This window comes from Lynx canadensis, chromosome A2 (genome assembly GCF_007474595.2).
Source record: "Lynx canadensis isolate LIC74 chromosome A2, mLynCan4.pri.v2, whole genome shotgun sequence".
Lineage (NCBI taxonomy): Eukaryota > Metazoa > Chordata > Mammalia > Carnivora > Felidae > Lynx > Lynx canadensis.
In genome coordinates, this window is record NC_044304.2 from 135,586,810 (window position 1) to 135,609,331 (window position 22,522).

The 22,522-nt window shown below is 42.6% G+C and overlaps 1 protein-coding gene across 4 annotated transcripts in view; it reads right to left on the reverse strand.

Moving 5' to 3' along the window:
* The window catches only part of CTTNBP2 (cortactin binding protein 2), a 149,613-nt gene that overhangs the window by 19,699 nt on the left and 107,392 nt on the right, over window positions 1-22,522 (reverse strand). For all 4 annotated transcript variants that reach the window (XM_030308293.1, XM_030308294.1, XM_030308297.1 and 1 more), the window contains 5 exons: window positions 21,744-22,019; window positions 19,503-19,598; window positions 18,178-18,257; window positions 8,700-8,786; window positions 8,526-8,625 (listed from right to left, as the gene is read on the reverse strand). In XM_030308293.1, the coding sequence (XP_030164153.1) occupies window positions 8,526-8,625; window positions 8,700-8,786; window positions 18,178-18,257; window positions 19,503-19,598; window positions 21,744-22,019 (639 nt within the window). The remainder of the gene's footprint in view (window positions 1-8,525; window positions 8,626-8,699; window positions 8,787-18,177; window positions 18,258-19,502; window positions 19,599-21,743; window positions 22,020-22,522) is intronic.

Consider the following 22,522-nt stretch of genomic DNA (forward strand, 5'->3'; position numbering starts at 1 on the left):
GGACCTCCTACTAAGATGGGGGGACTAAACTGTATACTGACCCAAAATGAAAGCTGGAAAGTGAATGGAAGATTACGATTATATGTAGGAAATGAGTACGTCTGTAGACAGAATGTACTTGACATACGCCTAGAACCTAAGCACTCAAATGTTAATACTGTATTTACAATGTATACACTACTTCTGATACACCAGTGAATTAACTGAAATTAAGATCACTTTTTAATTTTTAAGATTCTAAGATGCCTCAGTCTTAGCCAAATTAACCTTGAGAAAAACAGATCACTTTAAAATACTTGAGAGTAATTTTACCAAGTATCCCACTTTTCACAAATACTCATAATGGGTTATACTCGATTCCCCCTCGTTACTACAGACACAATGCATTTTCACTTTCAAGAGAACTCCTAGAACATTGTAAATGAATCTCTTCTGAGACTGAAATAGCTCTTCTGCATGCTATGAAGCTTTAAAACTAGAAAACTAGAAACAGTAACAGCCACCTCTCAATTTAGTTGCTTTGTGGGGGCTGTTAACACTAGTGTCTGATGTGTGTGTGTGTGTGTCTGATCCCCTTCAACACAGCTATTTAGTAAAAAAGTGCTAAAAATCTGTGCTTCCCAGCATTCAAATGTCCTTTAGAAATACATTCACTGTGCAAGTGTGATCTATCTATAGTTCATTAAAACAACAGTGATAAATAAACCTCTTCTACCTAGTGAAAAGAACAGACCAAGTTGAATGGTAGGTTTACCTCCTTTCCACCAAGGACTGAAGACCTCCAGCTTTTCCTTGATCTATACTGAATGTACAGCTACCTCCAGTGGCTCTGAAGCTGGCATCCAGTCAAAATCTATCTGTAGCAACATGTACCTGCATTTTAACAGACGCTCATCCACTGCCCCCACTGCCGTATCTCTCTTGCTAAGTGCTATGGCATACCAGAGATGACTGATTCTAACCGGGGGATGTGGCACTTTAAAATGCAACCATTACAAGGAATAGCATCTTAATAGCTTAGGAGACGGGTAACCTTACTAGTTGTAAGAAATGACACTGGCACAGAAGGAGGCAGGGCAGGGCTCAGTCCTAGAAGGGACTAAGGCATCAAGTCAAGGTGAGAACAGCTGCAAGAGGGCATCATGGTGAACTCAAGGCTGATACGTACCTCCTACCATGATGGGCTGGGACTGGGGGTGGAGTCACATCTATGGAATGGGATCAAGTAGCCGCAGCTGTGGACAGCAGCAGTGTGGCAGACTGGGCTGCCGGGAAACATCCCCTGGGACCCAGCCGCAGATGTTCTGACTCACATGGTCTGGCCTGGGCCATCAGTATTTTGTGTGCAGCCTGGGGTGAGACTTGATGATATGAAGCCTCAGAACCCGGCCACAAATGACAAGTGGAAGACCTAGAATGTCGTCTTGGGAGGGAGAAGCCACCAGCTCTGGGAAGCCATGGAAGTGTCTAAGGAGGGGGATAAACAGGACTTGATTTGTGCTTTGAAATCTCACTCCGGTGCAAAGAACACCTGGAGAGGAAAGAAACAGAAAAACACACAGGCTCTGATTGATGAAGTAATGGGAGCCTCAACCAGGGCATTGGACTGAGCATTTGTTCAGGGCCGAGGCACTGAACAAAACGGTGTTTGAGATGGAGTCAGTAAGACCCAGGGGCTGACTGTCTTGAGAGAAGGGCAGGACCCCGCCGAAGTCCCAGCAGAGAAGAGGTTGTACAGATCATGGAGGCAGAGAGCACATGAGTCAAGAGCGTACTTGGGGTGTGGGTGGGGGTGATGTTTCAGGTCTGACGTATCTTATGAGTTAGGCATCCTTTCAGAGATGTCTAGCAGGTGGTGGGACACAAGCATGAGAGCAACCAGGGAGAATTCAGGCTGGAGAAAAAAGCGAATGAGTTTATAGGAGTGCTGGAGGTCTTTGGAGAGAGGCTTAACATTCTCTTGGGTCCACAAGCGAGGGCTGTATTGCTCATCAATTAATCGCACATTAAATGGACAGCTTGTGCCCTAGACAAAAAGGGGGTAGGCTGCTGCTCACAGCAGTTCAGCTGGGTTGCACCTCATCTTTGTTTATCCTGGTGTCCCCTGAGGTACTGACCAAGGGTCAAATAGACTGGGTTTCTTTGGTGGAAAGCTCTGTCTTCAACACTGTCAGTCTCATTACCTCATTTTTTCAGTAACACCTACTTCTCTAACTACTTAAGTTCAACATCCTTAAATAAGTTGGTCCAAAGGTAAATTTTATTTGTGGAATAGTACGTGTCTATTTCAGGTCATTTGACAGAGTTTGGGGCCTAATGTATTAACCAACCCCAGGGGCAGGAAGTTTCCAGTTTGAAGGATTAACCAGCCTCTGATCAGGGTCTACAGAGATGACAGGAAGCCACCCACCCCATATTATAGCTGGAGATTTCTTTTAACCTGTTGCCGGAAAGCCAGCCATTCAGATTCCCTTGCCTTATGCTACTTCAAAGTTCTATTTCTGAAATGAATCTATTCCTTTTGTCCTCTTTTCCTTCCAACTTTACAGGCTGTGTCAGCCCTAATCCTCTCCTGCAGGTTGGCATCTCAATCAGACACCCCCCATGGCCACAGGGCTCAGGGCTAAGTCCAGGTTTGTATGCCCTTGCATTAAAAGTTCTGGAGAGTTAGTTCTAGAGCAATACTTGTTGGCTTAAAAACAATTAACCTATCACATTTATAGTTAAATCCAAGCTCTAAAGTGCATCTCAAGTGACCACAAGTCCATAATCTCCCCCTCGGGATGGAGAACAGCCCATCTTTCACAGTCCACTTAAGAGAAGGCTCTGCAGGGGTGATGCTCTGAGTCCAGATGAGAAGCAAGGGGCAAACCTTCTAAAGAACCTCAAGTAACACAGCGTCCAAGGACGTAAACTCAGTTATGTGGACTCCAATGACCATATTCTCCCACTAGGACTACAGTAATTCTATCTTCATTACTTCTGAAAAGGAAAGTTCTCTCAAGAATTCTAAGTGTTACTTTAAAACACCAGTCTAGCCTTGAAAACATTTTTTTTCTTACTTTTTAAAATCTTATGTGACAGGAAGTTGTATCTGTCTTACTGATCTAACTACATACCTTACACTGTGGCAAAATGACCCGATTCTAATACACATTCACACCCTTTTAACCAAATAACAGAGCTATGTGCCATGACTGTCTCCCACGAAAGGCAATATGAAAAGGAAGAGGTTATTTTAAAATAAACACAATACAACCATTGGTGGCAACTGTGTGAGGTCTTTTTTTTTAAAATGTGTTCTTCTGTTCCACCTTCTTCTGTTCATGGGAACCATTTTAATCTCCATATAAGTTTTAGCTTCTTAAAGCTAATTATTTAACATACGTTTGCTACTCTTCCTTCTTGTATCTTTTGCTCATACATTTCTTTTATTCATTCTCTGTGACTCTCTTTGCTGGCTTGCTCCTGCGGTTGTAGAGGAGCAAATGAGGTAATATATGTGCTGTGTATAATGGAAGATTAAAGTTCAACGTGCTGGCCCAGCCTCATCCAAGTAGTTTAAATCTCTTCCTGTAGAGAAGATAAGGTTAAACGACAGGAATAAACATATTCTTTGCAAATCAGTATAGCCCTTACTTGCAGTCATAATTTGATCAGTTTAATTTCTTGGTGAAAAAGAAAGAATAACTGACAGATAATTCCTATCCCCTCAGTATTCTAAAAGCTGCAGCTGAACAGCCTAGGAACCCCTTCTTTCCTCATCCAGACCTCTGCCTTCTCTACTCTCTGCCTTTTCCCATCACCTCTTGACCAAAAGGACATTCCCTGTTACGTGCTTTCTGCACTACAAAAGAGGTGACACCACACCCAGCCTACGGCTCCTTCCCTTTGGCTCCTGTTAGATTCCCTTGCCCCGCTCAAAAGCCCCGAACGTTTCCCCATCCACTCTACTTAAAGTGCACTTTCTCTGTGACCTCTCCATTGGTCACCAGTCAACAGCAGTGGTTCCTGGGGAGAAAACGATGGGCACAGTGGACCGAGTTCTTAGGAGATAAAGGTGGACAGCAGCAAGGAAGATCAGAGGCCACACCCCAATGTTTTTGACACACATTCAGAGAAGGGCAGTGTTTATCCTGCAGTCGATGGAGTCTAATAACAGCAAGGCGATGACAAGAGTAGCTTGGCCTGTGGAGTGAACCCTCTGGGAGCTGCAGAGGCTTGTGAGGGAGTGACCAGCAGAAATAAGAAGGGTTAGTGATGGGCCCCCACAGTCCCTTGAACAAGAAATGACAGGTGGAGGGGAGAGAGCGGGAAGTGGAGATGAGACACAGAACCAGATTCAGCTGACTGGGCACGGAGGCATGTATGATAATGCTCCGGTGCTTAACCAGGACAACTGCATTCAAGGTCTTAGCAGATGAACCTGTATTTGTGTCTTTGTTATTAAAAAGAGAAAAAAAAAAGATAGTTGATAATTACAAATTGCTAAGCCAAATAAAGAATAAACTCCTGTCCTATTTAAAGATGATACACCATTTCCTACACAAACGGATAGCTAAAATGGGGATTATTTTTGCCTCAGTCAGCTGTCCAAAAACTTCATTTTGAAACTCCAGTTCACTCTATCTTTATGCCCTATCATCACCTGCTCCGTTATCAACTTCTGCACTCTTTCACCTAACTCTTTCTAAATCTACTGTAAGCAGCTTGCACTTGCTGGTACCTGAAGATGACATATGACTAGCATTCCCTTGGTCTTTGCCCATGCTATTTCCTCTATCAGATTCACCCACTCATCAGCAAGTATTCGTTAGCCATCAGTGTACAAGGTGAAATAGAAGAACTGGGTATAGTACTAGCCTTCACAATATGCGTGAGTGGACCACGGCAACAGTTCAAATAATACCCTTCAATGCCTTGCCCTACAGTTAGGTGGGACACAGGTATAAACCAAATCTAATGATGTTCATTAGAGGGAGAAGTATCTGGAGGGATCAGAGAAGCTTTCATTTGAAGTGTCCTTAGAGCACTTTAATAGGGGCTTTTTCTATGGTTTCTGGAAGGGCAAAAGTCATGTCTGTTTTAATCAGTACTGCACAATAATAGTGTGCATAGCACCTGCAATGTGGTAGTCACAGTGTGCGTTTTGGGCGGGGGCGGGGGGTTGTGTGTTTATCATTCAGATGAAAGCTGCAGCATGAACTAAGACACAAAGCAAAGGACACTTTGTAAAAAAAAGAAACAGCATATTCTATTGGAGCACTGACGCTATTTTAAAAGGGTCAGATATTCTAAAAGAGACATACAAATGGCCCACAAGTCCATGAAAAGATGTATTATATCACTAATGATCAGGGAAATGCAAAACCAAACCACGATGAGACATCACCTCACAACTGTCAAAATGGATGTCATCAAAAAGACAGTAGATAACAAGTTTTGGCAAGAATGTGGAGGAAAGGGAACCTCTGGAGCACTGGTAGTGGGGATGTAAACTGGTGCAGCCATTATGTTAAACACCATGGAGACGCCTCAAAAAATGCAAAATACCACGCTGTCCAGCAATCCCACTTCTGGGTATATATACCCAGAGGAAATGAAATCAGGATCTCGGAGAGTTATCTGCACCCCCATGTTCATTGCATCATTATTCACAATAGCCAAGATATGAAAAGAACCTAAGTGCCAAGAGATGAACAGATAAAGAAAATGTGGTATATCCATACGGTGGAATATTACTCAATGAGAAAGAAAATCTTGCCGGTTTGAATAACATGGTAGACCTTGAGGGTATTATGCTAACAGAGTTAGAGAAAGACAAGTACTGTATGATATCACTTACATGGGGAATTTAAAGAAGCCAAACTTATGCAGAGTAAAATGGTGGTTGGCAAGGGCTTGGGGTGAGGGTGAGGGAACTAGAGATCAAAGGATATAAAATTTCAGTTAGAAAATGAGTACTTCTGGAGATCTAATGTACTGCATGGTGACTATAATTAACAATATTGTATCACATACTTGAAAGTTACTAAGAAAGTCCTCTTACCACACACAAAAAAATTGTAATTATGTGAGGTAACAGAGGTAGAGCTAACGTTACAGTAATTATTTCCCAACATCTAAGTGTATCAAGTCAACACCTTAAACTTACACAATGCTATATATCTCGATTATATCTCAATTTAAAAAACAAAAAAGAAGGGTCAGATAAGCCAGTCAGGTGAATCAATGTCTACGAATGGAAGGCCTTGAATGCCATTACCTTAGTTCAGTGGGCGCTGGAGGGATGTGCGGGGCAGGGATCAAAGACAGCTTAACCAAAGGTATGACTGCCTGTGAAGGAAGTTCGAGGAGGAGAAGCTGTAGACAGAGCAGCCACTTAGAGGAAAGTAGAGGAAATACAGGAAAAGGGGGCAAACAGTAGGATGGTGCCAAAGGGATGGATGAAAAGTTATGCCAGGACCCCCCTGGCAGGACGTGACCTGGGACAAGGATGAGGAGTCTATGAATGAGAGGACCTGGGAGTTCCACACGGTCCTCATGTTGCTTTGAAAATTGAAATAACTGACAACATTGAAAGAAGAAAATCCTACATTTTCACTAAAAATGGATCTCTTAAGAGTCACAAGACCACATGACACTGGATCTGCACTGCAGAAAGCAACTAGCTGCTGCAGCTGAGAGCCGCTGCCCTCCTGTAGATGGAGACATGCCTCCCCGCCCCCCGCAGCCCCAGCCAGAGTGCTTCACCCTTGAATGTGGCCTCTTGGCGCCTGTGGACATTCAGGTTGTCAAGCCAAGACCGGATTTCAAGTGGGAGGGGCCGAGAGACCGGGAATTAGGAAGAGGAGGTCCTAAGATGGTGCCCCACGCACATAGGTTTAGAAATGGTGTGCTCGTCACCTCTGCCATCCTTTATGACCCGATTCACTGCTCTCCACTTTTTTTTTTTTTTTTTAGCTCCCTAAGCTTAGAGCAGAGAGAATTCAGTCTGTACTTGCTATCTGCCCTGACAGAGTGAGAACAAAATATTTTAGCTTCTTACTTTGAGATGAAACAAGACTGAAAATTGGAAAAAATGTAGTGGGCTTTTGTTATAGGACTAAGTGGGGGAAATAGAAATTTTGGCACAGAAGAGTTTGTAAGGAGCAGTGGCTGGCAGTGATTAAGGGGAGGCTCAGTAACGGTTTCAGTCCTGCTTGGCTGTGTCCTAGCTGTGGCTTGTTCGGGCAAGGTACTCAAACCTCCTGTTTCAAATGTTTTCATGTTTTTAAATCAGGGTATTTAGAATAGGGCCGACCAGAGTCAGAGCTTAATAAAAGCTAGTGATTATTAGTAACAGCAGCAGAGAAAACAGCTTTCTGCAGCCAATTTTCACTAGTTTCTGATCAAAGACTGACCTCATGCGCTATAGTAACATTCAGATTCTAGTGGGATTTTCCTGTCCTTAAAATGTGCTTCTAGGTCTGTGGGATCTCAGTTCTTCCCCAAACCTGCCTCTTAACTTTATTTCTTGACTTAAAAGCTGCTGTTATTTCCTTCTTCCTAAGGTTGACCTAGTCCTTGATCACGGCTCCAAAGGTGAGACAGACACACTTAAAAGATTTGAATTTGCATTTCAACTCATCCACCACTGATCTTGCAACTGTCTCCCCTCCCCCCCACCCCACCCCCACCAAGTCCCTGCACCCTGTCCCCAGGGGTCTCTGTGGCTTTGAGCCTTTGAAGACTGGAGTCTGGTCCATTTCAGTTCCATGTCAGAGTTGCTAGCCATGCTGTGCTCTGCAGGGTATGCTAACGCCACCTGTGATCAAGCTTTGTGTGTTAAACTCTGGAGCCTGAGACAGAAAGTTCATGAGAAAAGTTATATTAATAAACATGTTTAATCCTGGTTCTGCCACTCTGTACTTGTGGCAAGATACCAAACCTCTTCCGTGCCAGTTTCTTCATGTTTGAAACAGGTAAGTTACTTACTGGCACAGGGCTGTTGTAGAGACTAAATGAATTAATTACCGTGTGTAATATGTTTAGCAAAATGCCAGTCAATGACATGCCGAGGGTTAGGTGGAGAAAGCAGTTTACCTCAGGTGCTTCAATACGGGTGCTTTGGTTGTAGAGAACTTATGAATAATACCAAAAATCTATCTACTTTTTATCATCACCATACAATTCTAAACAGCATCAGTGGCACAATACTTAGTCCTGCTAGGATGGACGGCTCCCAACACCTCCTCCCTTAGTATACCTCTGGTGCCAGTTACATAGAATGCTCACAACGGATAATGATTTACAAACAAAAGATGGGGGGGGGGGGAAGAAAATGTGGGATAAGCAATCAATGCAATGCCAGATGCACAAAAATAAATTCTTTTGCAAGTGTTCCTTTTCATCCCATAGCTGTTGGATAATCGAGAAGTCAACTTAAATTTACCCCCAAGAAAGAAAGCTTATTTCCTTTTAACAGCATCACTGAAGATCATGCCCTTCGGTTACCACAACTCAGTCTGCTGGAAGGGTCTTACCACTATTGATGAACAGGTCTATTAGCTGTTCCTTGGAGAAACCAGCATCCACTTCGGCTCTCACTATTTCACAGGTGAATCCTGCAGCCATTTGTCTGTGCTGTGATAAGAAACGAGCAATTAGTTCCTGCTTTCAAGGAAAAGGGGGGGGGGATAGGTGTAATGGGTACTTACCTTCATGCAGAGTGCAAGCTGATGTGCTATGTAGTCTTGCAAACTTCCTTCGGGGCCGTGGAAGATGACATTATGGTACTGCTCGACCTATTAACAAACCAAGAAGAAATCTTCAGTGAAAATGCTAAGAAGAGGAAAAAAAAAGTGGTACCCAAGCAGGAAATTTTCTGATTGTCCTCAGCTTTTGAAAATATTAAAAATAATATTTTCAGGATTAACTGTATGCACTGGGCACTCGAAGTCTTTCACTTTAGCGTGAAATACTGGCAAATTTAGTATTTATTTACTACACTGAGTAAAAGAGCTGACACTTTATTAAAAAGCATACTCTTTCTTCCCTATAATTTTTATTGTTTAATGTTGATGTATTTTTGAGAGAGACAGAGTGTGAGCAGAGAAGGGGCACAGAAAGAGGGAGACACAGAATCTGAAGCAGGCTCCAGGCTCTGAGCTGTCATCAAAGAGCCTGACGTGGGGCTCAAACTCACGAACTGCGAGATCATAACCTGAGCCGAAGCCGGATGCTTAACGGGCTGAGCCACCCTGGCTCCCCTTTTCCCTGTAATTTCTACAATGAGGTTCAGTAGGTAAGCTAGGAACACAGTGCCTGGTGTATTTTGTCCCTTGCAAATGTTTTGTAATGTTTCATTATTATCTCTTACACATGCTCCTTAGTTTGAATTTTCCCAGTGCTTATTTTACTTTTTAGGGGTATTTAAAACAGCAATGAATTCCACTAAGGAAATTCTGGAAAATACAAAGAAACATAAAGCAGCAGACTACAAACCACTGATAGTGTGAGCACTGAAAAGCAACCACTCTAAGTTATGTTTCTTTGCATAGTTGATATGTGTATGCATATTTGTGTATTTTTTAAGAGGGATGTAGAAGTGTAATCTTTTTATGGCTGTCATACTTAGGAGACTATCTTTGTGCTCGCATCTTACATAAAAGACATCTTCATGACTCTAAGATTATTAGATCAACTCCTGACCTAGATTTTTCCATTCTGGAACTCGGGTGTTTCAAAGAAACCTGGGTAGAGATTGACCACTTTTACTCTGTAAAAGAGAAAATCTCCTGCCTGGATGCCTATAGGATTTTTTTAAAGCTTTTTCCTCACATGTGAGGATACCGTGCCTGAGAACATGTGGGGATGTAGCACACACTGGGATGGAAAGCCAGTGGCCATTTACACGGGACAGGGCAGTGACGTCTGGAGTGAGATGTGGAGAGGAGTCATCCCTTCCACCTCGGTCACCCCTAGGACTAAGCTCTCACTCCCCTAGTCTCCATTTGGGAGCAGCTTTCTTCTTGGAAAGATCTCACAGAAAAGGATCTGTATAGGTGAAGTGGCAAACCTAATGAATATGGTTGATGTAGCTCATGTGTCAAGACTGAGTCACTCAGACTTGGAGAAATGTTAAACTTGAAACGGTCTGTTCATGGTTGCCTTATTGTGCTCTGATAAGTTTGTGCTTTTAAAGACACAGGGAAGGCCATATCTTTGAGGGTGGCTAGGGTAGGCCTAGTAAAACAAAATATGCCACTGGTCCATCCCTACAAGAAAGAGGCAGTCTTGGGGATAGGAAAGGAAGGCTTGAGGGAAAGCTGTTAGCATGGAAGGAAGAAGGACTCCTTCCCTGCCTGGGGCCTTTAGGATTTGCGCTTTTGGCCTCCAAAGAGACCAAACCATGCTTGGAGTAACTCTTGGAAAGTGGAGGAAAACGGGGCTTGACCACTGGGTGTCAGACCATGAGCTTAAAAAGGAATGTGGTCCTTTAAGGGGACCACTAATGAGGGACTAGGGACTGGGTTTTAGGCTCTGAAAGACAACATGTTTGGTAGCCACCAGTGATTTTCTCTGAATCCAAATATTATTCCTCTATTGTTAAGCCTTCAATAAAAAAGGAAGCAGCTAGATGCACACTGGGGCTAGGGCAGCATCAGGGAGAATGATATACTTGAGAGAAACAGGACAATGGCTACAGTTGCCCAAGGAACACCAGCATCCGGAAGCCACAGCATGAACACAGCCGTAGCTGGCCAGGGCTGTTCTCTATGGTGCTGGGGGGTCTGTGACACGAACAACAGTAGAAGGGCCAGCAAGGACCAAGACTGGGACAGGGACTCCCCCAAAGACATGAGAGAATATCCTAGAAAATTCAAATGAGATTCTGCTTCTAGGCAGTGAGGGTATGGATACTCATTAAGGAATTATTGTTAAAGAATAATCTGTTCTCATTTGTACCTAAGAGATGGGGAAGTGGGATGTACTTAAAATTTCAAAAAGTTGCCCAGATTTGTCTGGTTGTGACCTCTTTTCCACCCATCTTAAATGGAACACGGTAAGTTCTTCCAATATACATAGTCAGACCTATTTTTGGCTTAGAAGATTTTTCTTCCATTATGTTTCTGGTAATTTCTCCTCTTCTAATTCTCTTTTATTTGGAAGGAAAACTAATAGTGCTTAAGTTCCCTCTCTGTCCTCTGCAAGTGCATCTGTCCCCCTAGCTCATCATTATCCTAACTCTTGTCTTTTGCTTCTCCTTTGGGGAGAGCTCCTCAAGTTAGTCTTCACGACACTGAAAAGAATGTTCACCGTCTCCCTCCCGCTCTGAACTGTCTCAGGTACAAGTTTAATGATGCTACTGCACTTTTAGTTGCTCTCAGAGTTCCTTACCTCACCCAGGTCCTTGCCAACACTTTTGCTTTTAATCTTAGCCTTCTCTCTACCCTGGCTTTCTTGCCCTGCTTTCAGTCGATCTTTTACTCTCCAGAGAATGATAATCTTCTCAATTTTTCATTTTTTCTCATAATTTCTAAGGTGTGTCATTTTGAGTTCTCAGAATAACTCTGTTCTGTCTGCAGGGTTCTTCCCCAGGTAAAATGTTAACTTGTTATTAGTACTTTTTTTTGTTCTGTGAAACCACAGGAAGAATCTGCAGTAAAGCAGGATGTGTGGACCATCACTGGCTTCACTTGCTTTCGACTTAATTGTTCAGCTGACTCCCGTCTTAGGTCATCCACTGGACTGTGGGCTGCTGTCTCTGCTTGTGGCTTTGGGATCCGGCAATAGCTGCAGTGGGCTGGGCCTGGGCTGTCCACCAGGGCAGACAAATGTGTGAACTAAAGGAAGCAGGACGCTCCAACATCCATCCTGATGAGGGTGCTTATATAATATGCTCCCCAGATAAAGCAGCCTCACCAACGCCTGCCCACCAACTTCCTGCTCAGGTATTTCTAGCTTTAATCTCTGAATGGATGTGGAAGGACGCATCTTGATAGGAGGTGGAGGAGGATGGCACCACCAAAAGCAGAGACTGCGGTAAGGACATACACCCAATTTCCTAACTGGTATCAAGTTTGCTTTTTTGAATCATTAGTAAGATGGTCATAGGAAATAATGAAGTGTTTTCCTACCTCATTTCAGGTAGGCCTCAAATCAGTGGGTTTAACACTCTCTTATCCCTAAAGGTACAGGAAAATTCTTCCAGATTCTTGCCCAAGGGAGACCTCAGTTCTATTTTCCTGTTTTTGTGAAGTTTTATCACTTTTCATAAGCACTTTATTGGGAAATTGTGTTGGGTACCACGAGACAGGTCCAATTTTAAACCCGAAGTCTTGCACTCTCCAAATTAATCCCAAACTGCCATGCTACTTCTCGGATAGAACTTCTTTCACAAGGAATGTATTGTTTCATACCAGTGAAACAGGATACAGATTTTCAAGATTTACTGAGTATTCTACCCCTGAGATTTTCAACAAGGATTGCTATTTAATCTTGTCTCACTTCTGAAAACAAGAGCGCTCTATTCATTACAGCCATCTGTCAAACTGCCTACACTGTCTTAAGATTGATTTCGAAATCACGTAACAGCAAGAAACCCGATTTCACAGATACGCTGTCTTCAATTTCAACAACTCATTTGTTCTCGGATTGTAGGTTCTTATAAAATACAGACAGGAAATATTCTATTTAAAATTTTCATTGAAAAGGCCATTCACTAGCAGCAAGCATTCTGTCTTCACATAGTCTAATATGCTTTCTGGAATAAGGTAAAATAGAAATAAATAAATGCAAAAACAAGTGTACAGACTTCCAGATCATTCATACATTCTTTTGTTTGTTTAAACTTTATTAGATTTTATTTTGAGAGACAGAGCACAAGTAGGGGAGGAGCAGAGAGACAGGGGGAGAGAGAATTCCAGGCAGGCTCTGCAGTGTCAGTGCAAAGCCTGACTTGGGGGCTTGGAATTATGAACTCTGATATCATGACCTGGAGCTGAAGTCAGCCACTTACCCAACTGAGCCATCCAGGCGCCCCTCATTCATACATTCTGTGCATACATTCCGTAGGTTTTTCCTCATTTCAGATATTACCAATTTTTTTGTTAATGGTATTTGTTCTATCTCATTAAAGGATGTGCTGGTTACCATTTCAGATTTGAACAACAAAAAATTACCAGGAGCCTGTTGCTGTACTGCAAACATGTGAAGCTATGCCAAGAAAACACATTTATCTGCTCTAGCTAAAAATGACATTTCTCCCAACAGCAGCATCTGAGGTATTATCAATACACATGCTTCATGCCTCCAGCAGAGGGCTCTACAGATAGATAAGTAGACAGGCAGGCAGACAAGATAGTGGGGGGAGGAAGGTAAACATTTTAACTGTTTCGATAGGATAGCTCTCTCCTCTTCGAGAAAAATCAAACTTCTTAAAGGTGAATTAGAGTCCCCAGAATTACCCCTAAGTGTGTGTTGACAGTGGAATATTTTTGCTTATTAGTAAAGGGACACTGGCCTTTATCACAATTGGTACCAATCCCCTTTATTCTTGTGTCTTCACAGCTTATTCAGGAAGCTCTTATCACATGTCAATTAGTGCTTTGTGACGCAAATGAATTCTGGATTAAATGGAAACAATGACCTCAACAAAGGCCCATCCATCCATTGATTGTTTTCTCCTGCCCTCCAGGCTGTTTTTCTGCGGAATGGAGTTCACCAGAGGAGCTGCTGTCCAGAGGAACAGGGTCAATGTGGCGCCTGTGATGTTTTCCGACTTGTGGCATTATTTTAAAGCAATAAACCTCAGCCTCCATTTGGAGTTTCACTTGTCAGAGTCTAAGAGAAAGTTTCTACCATCTAGAGATGGTTTTAGGCCAGGTTGTACTGAGATGCTGAACTCAAAAAAGAATAAAAAAGGTTTTTACCGAGCCAATAAAGCTGAGATGGCTCTAGCCATGTCATGGCTTTGTAGCTAGGCGTTTCATTCTGACCTCTTCTGACACTGATTTTAAAGAATTTATGTAGCATTTTAAAGCCACAAACAACACAACTACTGTCAACCTATTCATACAAAATCCCCCAAACAGTACTGGTGCATCCAGCATCCATCCGGGCTACAAAAAAGCTGGAGCCCATGGTAGAACAAAAGGGTTTTTAGCCATATGCTGAGGTCCCTCTTTATAGAATAGATATAAAAGAGAAATGAGAATTCAAGAGAAATTACAGTTCACGGAGAGAAATACACCATAGGTTTTTAAAAATTAGCTTACTGAAACTTGAAAAGCCAAGATCAGACTTGGTTATTAAATTCAAATAAAGCTAGGCCCCCATATAGGAACACAAACATAATACTTTGGGAATTGTAGCTATTAAAAAACAAAAAACAAACAACAACAACAACAAAAAACCACCCATAAGCTATAACTTTGGACCTAACTGCTCCCTTGTCACCCAGCCTCTAGCACTTATAAACTCTTCCTGCTCCAGACCTCCTCTGGGTCAACACTTGCCCTGCTGCCCAGGTTCTTCTTCCACTTTTGCCGTGATGGCCAAAGGATTCGCTGGTGTTGGAGCCCCTCTTCCTCATACAGGGGAACTGCCTTCCTCCTTCTGCTAGGCCCTTACCCACATTTACTCCTCCATGCCCTGAAAGAGATCAGGCTAGAACTGGCCACCTGCTAACAGCATTAATCAAGATTTGTGGCCTCAGATATATAACCGCCATTGTTCACAACATTATTTTTATGAGAACAGAGCAAATTTATTCTGGGAACATAGGAAGAGAAGGTAGAATTTCCTAGTTGTGATTCTTGATGGTTAGCATGGCACATATTGGAGTAGATGGCTAACAGGCAGTGGAATCTCAAGAATTATGTCCTAGGGGATTCAGAGCCCTGCCTTTTCTTAATGTTTATTTATTTATTTTGAGAAACAGAAAGAGTGCGAGCAGGGTAGGGGCAGAGGGAAAGAGAGAGAGCGAAGGAGAAAGAGAAACGCAAGCAGGCTCCACACTTGGTAACAGAGCCCTATGTGGGGCTTGATCCCAGGACCTGAGCCTAAATCAAAAGCCGGACACTTAACTGACTGAGCTACCCAGGTGCCCCCAGAATCCTATATTTTAAAGTCATGCTCAGATTAGGATGATCTATTTAAGTATTTTTCTAATATAATAATTATTTATAATCACTGAAGTATTATAATACAAGATTGCAAATAAGTTAATAAAAATTGCAACGGGCTAAGAAAAGTCTGAGTTAATATACAAAGTTCAACTATTATAATAAATTATTAGTGATTCAAAACTCAATCAAGTTAAATGTTTCCTTATTAACTCTTAGGATGGAGATTTAAGATCTGTATTATTTTAAATATTCAATGAAAGTATTTAAAAATAACACCATTTATTTATTTATTTTTCTTATTATTTTTTTAATGTTTGTTTATTTTTTTTTAATTTTTTTTTAACGTTTATTTATTTTTGAGACAGAGAGAGACTGAGCATGAACGGGGGAGGGGCAGAGAGAGAGGGAGACACAGAATCGGAAGCAGGCTCCAGGCTCTGAGCCATCAGCCCAGAGCCCGACGCGGGGCTCGAACTCACGGACCGCGAGATCTTGACCTGAGCTGAAGTCGGACACTCAACCGACTGAGCCACCCAGGTGCCCCAATGTTTATTTATTTTTGAGAGAGACAGAGACAGAGTGTGAACAGGGGAGGGGCAGAGAGAGGGAGACACAGAATGCAAAACAGGCTCCAGGCTCTGAGCTATCAGCCCAGAGCCTGTTGCAGGGGTCGAACTCACAAGCCATGAGATCATGACCTGAGCCAAAGTCGGACGCCTAACTGACTGAGCCACCCAGGTGCCCCCAAAATAACACCATTTAAAAAACAAAAAGAAACGGGGCACCTGGGTAGCTCAGTCGGTTGAATGTCTGACTTGTTGATTTCCACTCAGACATCATGGTTGTGAGACTGAGCCCCACGCTGGGCTCCACACTGGGCACGGAGCCTGCCCAAGAATCTCTGTCCTCCACCCTGAGTGCACATGCTCTGACACTCTCACGAAAAAACCCCCAAACTAAAAAAAACGAAACACTCCTAAATTGAGAATAGAACTAACAACTAGTTAGTCTCTGGTTTGTTGGTCATTGGTAGCTAACCCATGGCTTAGGCATTCGGAGGCAAACATACAAATGTACTTGGGATGTTCTGTATATAATGTGCTAGCCGGCATTTCACTTGACAGACCTGCTCAGCCAAGGCTCCTGTGCAGCTGTAATCTGCTGTATCACCCTTCTGTTCATTTTCTCATCTGGGTGAATGAAAAGCCCTGAGCAGAAAGTTGCCTGGTGCAGAGAAGCTGAGGAGGCAGAAGGGGGAGAAGCGGTTCTACAAGCTCATTTTACTGGGCGCCCAGGCTCACATTCCTGAAAACCAACTGGTCACTCAACAACAGCTTTAACTCACACAAAGGAGGAAGGCAGCCCTCCCTCCCACTTGTGTGTTGCCCCCAGGCTTACTCTGAAGCGGCAGAGAGGAACACATAACAAAGAAAACAAGTTACAGTCTCAACGTTACAGGACACCATCTCTTCTAAACTAGAAAGCTTTTTAATGTTTTGGTACTACTGTGGCTATTTTACAAAGGTCATTCCCAACTTTGGGTTTAGCCAGATCAACAGAATGGTTTGGAATTTGCACTTCTCTTCAGGGGGAACAAAGACATCAATTCATAGTTAATGGAAACAATTTTTGTAAAGGGCCCCTGGCAAACTCATTCATTTTTTTTTTTTTTTTTATTTTTGGGACAGAGAGAGAGACAGAGCATGAATGGGGGAGGGCCAGAGAGAGAGGGAGACACAGAATGGGAAACAGGCTCCAGGCTCTGAGCCATCAGCCCAGAGCCTGACGCGGGGCTCGAACTCACGGACCGCGAGATCGTGACCTGGCTGAAGTCGGACGCTTAACCGACTGCGCCACCCAGGCGCCCCACTCATTCATTTTTTAAAAAAGGTTTTCCAAATTAAGGCAGCAGGCAAAATGAACGTTTGTTTAAAGTTTTACACCTTCAATATTAGTTTTAGATGGATCTCACAGAGACCCAAGAGTGCACAAACTTAGCTTAATCGCTCACTAGCCACGTGGCCTTGAGCACGTTATTTCCCTTCTCTGCTTCAGTTTCCTTATCTATAAAGTGGATGACGCTATCTACCCACAGGGATGTTCTGAGGAATAAATAAGACATGTATGTGCCTTTGGCATATTGCCTGGCATGTAATAAGTACTGGACAAAGGTAAAACATTACATTTGTTCACCATTTGTCTAGAATTTGCTACTTTCTCTTGATAATCATATTCTTGTTCCCTTTAATAACAGAATCAGTTTTCCCTGGGTGCATGGTTGCCCGGAAAGCGACCACATATCCCAGCTAGGTGAACATGTGTCCACATGCTGGTCAGTGGTTGTGGGTGGAAACAATGTGTGCAACGCCCCAGAAAGGAAGGGGCTTGCCCTCCAGGCTCTCCTCCCTCAGGCTAGAACCTGAGGGTGGGAGTGGTGACTCTCTTTGACCAAACCCACATCAACAATACCCCAGGTCACAGTGGCCCACCGAGAGAGAGAGAGAGAGAGAGAGAGAGAGAGAGAGAGAGAGAGAGAGAGAGCGCCAAGATGCTGACACATCTGCAGGGGTCGGGGTCACCCCGCCCCATTTCCCCCTACTGGCTCTCTCATCTGCTGGGATTTCTACATTTGAGAAAAATAAACTTCTATGCTGTTCAAGCTACAGTTGTTTGGTTTCTGTTAAAATGGCCAAATCAATACTTTTAACTGATTCTAGCATATTTAACTTAGTTCTAAATTATAAAGTTTACAGCAAAGAATCTTGATTCTCTTTCATATTGATGGTCAGTTACTTGATGTCAAGTCCAAGTTGGGGAAAGACAACCCTCTCCTGCTCCAGTCACAACACTTCACAGGTGACAGGTGGGAACAGCTGGAGGACTGTGATAGAAATCCAGAACTAAGTGACCAGCAGCCTTCTAGGGAAGAGGCTGCTGGGGAAGATCATGGGGTTGGGGCACAGGGTGAGTGGGGCTCCCGCTCCTACAGACATGGAAATGGGCCACCCAATACTCCAGGGTCAGGGATGGGAGCCTAAGACTCCCCCTGGCAGCATCCACCTACCAGCCTGAGGTAGTTCTGTAGCATCTGAAGAGGGATCATTGATGCATAAGTCACACTACTGAGGCAGCCTTCTTGGGGACCTGTAAGAAAGCGACACACAGAAGCAAAATTGGTTCTTCCTTATTAAACGTAAATGATCAAGACACAACAAAACTTCTCATAAAAGATAATGTTTGTTGACTTACGTAGCCAGAGCTGACATGTGACCAAGAGGTACCTTTTGTCTCACCATCGTGAAAATATTTCAACACTCTGAACTGGCTGGTAAACCACCGCTGCTCCCCTGACCTTTCCAGCTGCCCTTCCTTCCCCTGGGAAGCCCACCCATCTCTCCTGTCCATCACAGCCAGGGTCTTCAGATTCCAGCTGGAATACTACCGCTAGTATCTGCTCCGATCCCTGGATTCAATTTTATTATTTATAAACAAGTGTTATCAGAGATAATCCCAACCCTCTGAAAGTTCTAGCCTGGGACAGCATTCGTGCACAGTTCTGGGGGTTACCCTTTATGTTGCTTCCCAAACTCTATCTCCCTCACTTGCCTCCCAAGTTCTGCTACTCTCTCAATACACTGCTTGAGCCTGAAGGAATTTTCTGGGATAACCTCATACTTTTTTTTTTTTCCTAACTTCAGTAAGTAGTTCAAACAATAGAATACAACTTTTATTAGTTGAACTTTTAAAGAATCCATTCCCAAATATGGGAAATGCATGATAAAATCCCTTTTAGAGTTAAGGGCTGAGAAATGGAGTATTCCTGTAACACTTACTAGCTATGTAACCCTAGACAAGAAAATCAATCTTTCTAAGCCTTAATTTCCTTGTACGTAAAATGAGGGTAAACAGAAATACTTATCTCAATGGGTTGTTATATGGATTAAGTGAATTTATACTTGTAATGTGCTATAAATGATAGGGCCTTCCACATAGTAGGTGTTCACTAAACATTACCCGTACCATTATAATAATCTTATTCATCATACACTGGACTTGACAGTAACAGAAGGCATTTCTTTTAACATGGTCTCTTGTCACTCTCTCAGTACATTAAGTTTAGCTTCTGGTTTGTTCCTAATGAGAGAGGTGATCAGAATCGCAGCAATCAATGGTCAGGACGGATATCACCACAGGTGTCAGAAACATGGCTTTTGATTTTTCCTCTTCTTAGTGAGACTTTTCAAAAAACATCTAATTACTTAATAGAGGGGGTCACACATGCATTGCTGGAGAACACAGGACAGAAACATGCAGATTTAAGACCCAGCACCACGACACCTCATGAAGCCAACACTCTGTCAACAGCACCTCAGTGTGGACTACTCTTACCTGATAAAAGCACAGTGACTCGCTCTGCTTTATTCTTCTTCATAAAGTCCCACGGGGACTGGGTGAAGCTCTGACCTGCTGACCATGGCACATTTCCTAAGTTCAAGAAAACGAAATAAAATGTCAAAGAAGCTTCAAAGTAATTTTTCTTATAAGGGACAATATACAATCTCCTGTGGAATCCAGGGTTTAGACTGTCAAAAGCACACAGAACATGTAAAGCATCACATAGGGGTTAACTCCCTAAAACAATGTCTGTTAAAGGTCAAAAGGCAAGCCTTCAAAGAAGAGCCTTCTCCAAAGCTGTTTTTAGGAGTAAGAGAGAAATCTGGAGAGCAAAAATATACTAAATATTTCTAGGAACAAAGCTGATGATAACTTTCCATGGTTCTTCCAGTGCCTGCTTCACAAAGTCTAAGCACTTTGAATGAGGTGAAGTAACAGGTCCTTTATGATCCGCTCCCTTTCCAACAAATTTTTAGATTCCGGAAAACACAGGTTACTTCAGGGGCTCAGTATAAATGAAGCCTTCTCACAGTCTGGGCCCTCTGCTCATGCCTGCTCAGAAAGGGTGCCACTTCCTTGGGTCTACTCTAGGGACGGATTAGTAGGAAGTACTTGTTCCGTCCCTTCCCATCCACAGATCTTAAATTCTTAAATATTCCCACCACACACACACACTCCCCACCTGTAACTCACTGCTTATCTGTTGGCCTGGGTCCCTTTAATCTAGTTAGGTGATATAGTAAAGTCACTTATATACATACATTAATAAATAATGTCATGGTTGCCCGTTATCAAGTGGATACAATTAGGCACTAAACTAAGCCCTTTACCCACAGAAGCCAATGATCTTTACATCTGAAATGCTACTAGGTGCCCTACACAAATATGAACACTGGCACCATCAGGCCTTAGCATCCACGGCTCACAGAGGTCAATCTCTCTGATGGTGGTAAATATCCATTTGCCTATGCTTGTTTCCAGATCAGCTGGATGAAGGCTGATGATGCAGTGTCATTTTCTTCTGAACAAGTCTGTGCTGATTTCATTTATTAGACTCTTGGGCACAACCACACCTTGAATAACAGTTTGTTGTGTGGGCAAAATGTGTTCCTGAGAATCATTTATGACATATTATCTTAATGTAATTATTTAACTATGCAATAATTCTTCTGTAAGAATTGTAATTATATTAATGATCTTGCCAAAGATCAATAAAATTAAATTGTCATGAATTATCAGCCTTAAAAACTAGTAAAATACATTTTTGGGAAGTGATTTAGCATCTATAAATTAACAGAATAAAACCCTTTCTGCTATAATAAGCTGATATATTAAAAGCTGATATATTAAAAGCATATTTAAAAGGAAACTCACCGTTTCCTCAACGCTGATTATTCTTATGCAACAAGTGCTGTTGAAAATATGCAGGCTTTCCTATCACACAGACTGGGATTTGAATCTTATCTGCTTTGCTCCTTTGCTGTGTGACCTCAGGCCTACAAGGTGACCTCACCTTGTAACTAGTTATTTGTAGAATGAGTCTGTTGTAAGGACTTATTGAGGTGCTGTGTATAAAGGGTCCAGCACAGTTCTGAAATAATGGCAGGTTCCCCAAAGATGTTAGTTCTCCTGGTTCAAGAGGAAACAAACTAACCAGAGACATTTTATAGAGCACTTACTATGCTCACCAGAAAGTAAATCTTACAAGTTCTTCGGAGTCTGTCTCATAGTGCCTATCAAACAGAAACAAGCAGTTATCACCCTCACTCATCCCATGTGGGAGCTTTGATCAGATCTTCAATGAATAGGGCTTCTTCCAACTCTAGACTTCACTAGGACTCCTGTGCTGGAAGTAAGGTGTTCATGTAGTACAAGCCCTGGCCCAGCCCAGGTACAAATCTGGAGCTGTGTTCAGAACCTGTGCACCAGCAAGCAGCTACAAAGTGGTTTGTTTCTTGCATTTATCAAAACAGCAAGTGGAATCACAAACCTCATCAAGGGCTTTCTTGTTCTTTACTCTCTGAGTATTATCTGAGGTATGAAAGCATTTTTTATACTAACAGGCAACATTATGTAATGGCCGCATTGTGAATAATCAAGTTTTTTAGCACCAGCAGCTGCCACAAGTGAGCTCTCATTGTATTTAATCAGTGAACCAAGTATCAGGTTATGGAGCTCATAAACATAAATAAACCCAGAAATTTAACTTTCTCTCCATCACAGGATTGCTGATACCTAGCATGATGGATCGTACACTGCTTGTCCCGAGGCCAATGCTGGAGTCAGTGGTGTTATTAAATGTCACATCTTCCAGACTCCACCATCCATCAGATGAGATTGCTTGGAAATGATTTGTCAGAGCTTGACTCACTGCTTTTGAAAAATCATCCCATGATGTCTGTTTGCGGATATTTAAAGCACATATTGTGTTTTCGCATTCAAAGTCATCAGAACCATAGCTGCCTGGTTCAATCTCACCCACTGAAATCCTTAAGGGTATTTTAAGAGCATCTGTTGGAAGAATAAAAGAATTAAGGGGGAAAAATCTTGATAGGAAAAAGCAGCAAAACTTATACAAAACAAGCAGATATGAACATTTTAAAAACAAAGCAAAGGGCAGCTCTCATGTTTCTTTAGATACTATCAACCGAATGTTCTCCTACTGGAGTAAACTGGTCTCCCAAACTCTTCACAGCTTCTTTGGAACCATGTTGCTTGAAATATTTGTCTTTCCTTGTATCTTTGGCCTTTTGTACTTCATTGACTCTTCCCTTCAGCAAGACTCTCAAGTTCTTTAAAAAAAAATCTGAGAAAATGAGAACCCTCTCTTGACCCTAAATTCTCTATATTGCCCTTTCTCCTCACCTACATTGATAACATCATAAATAAGGCAGGTTCCAGTTGTAGAAGTCACTGTGCTTAGGATAGTGGCTTTGGACTCCTACAGACCTTGGTCTAAGCCTCAGGGTCAGCCTCCTACTAGCCCTGTGTACTTGGTAAACTGATCTCTCTAT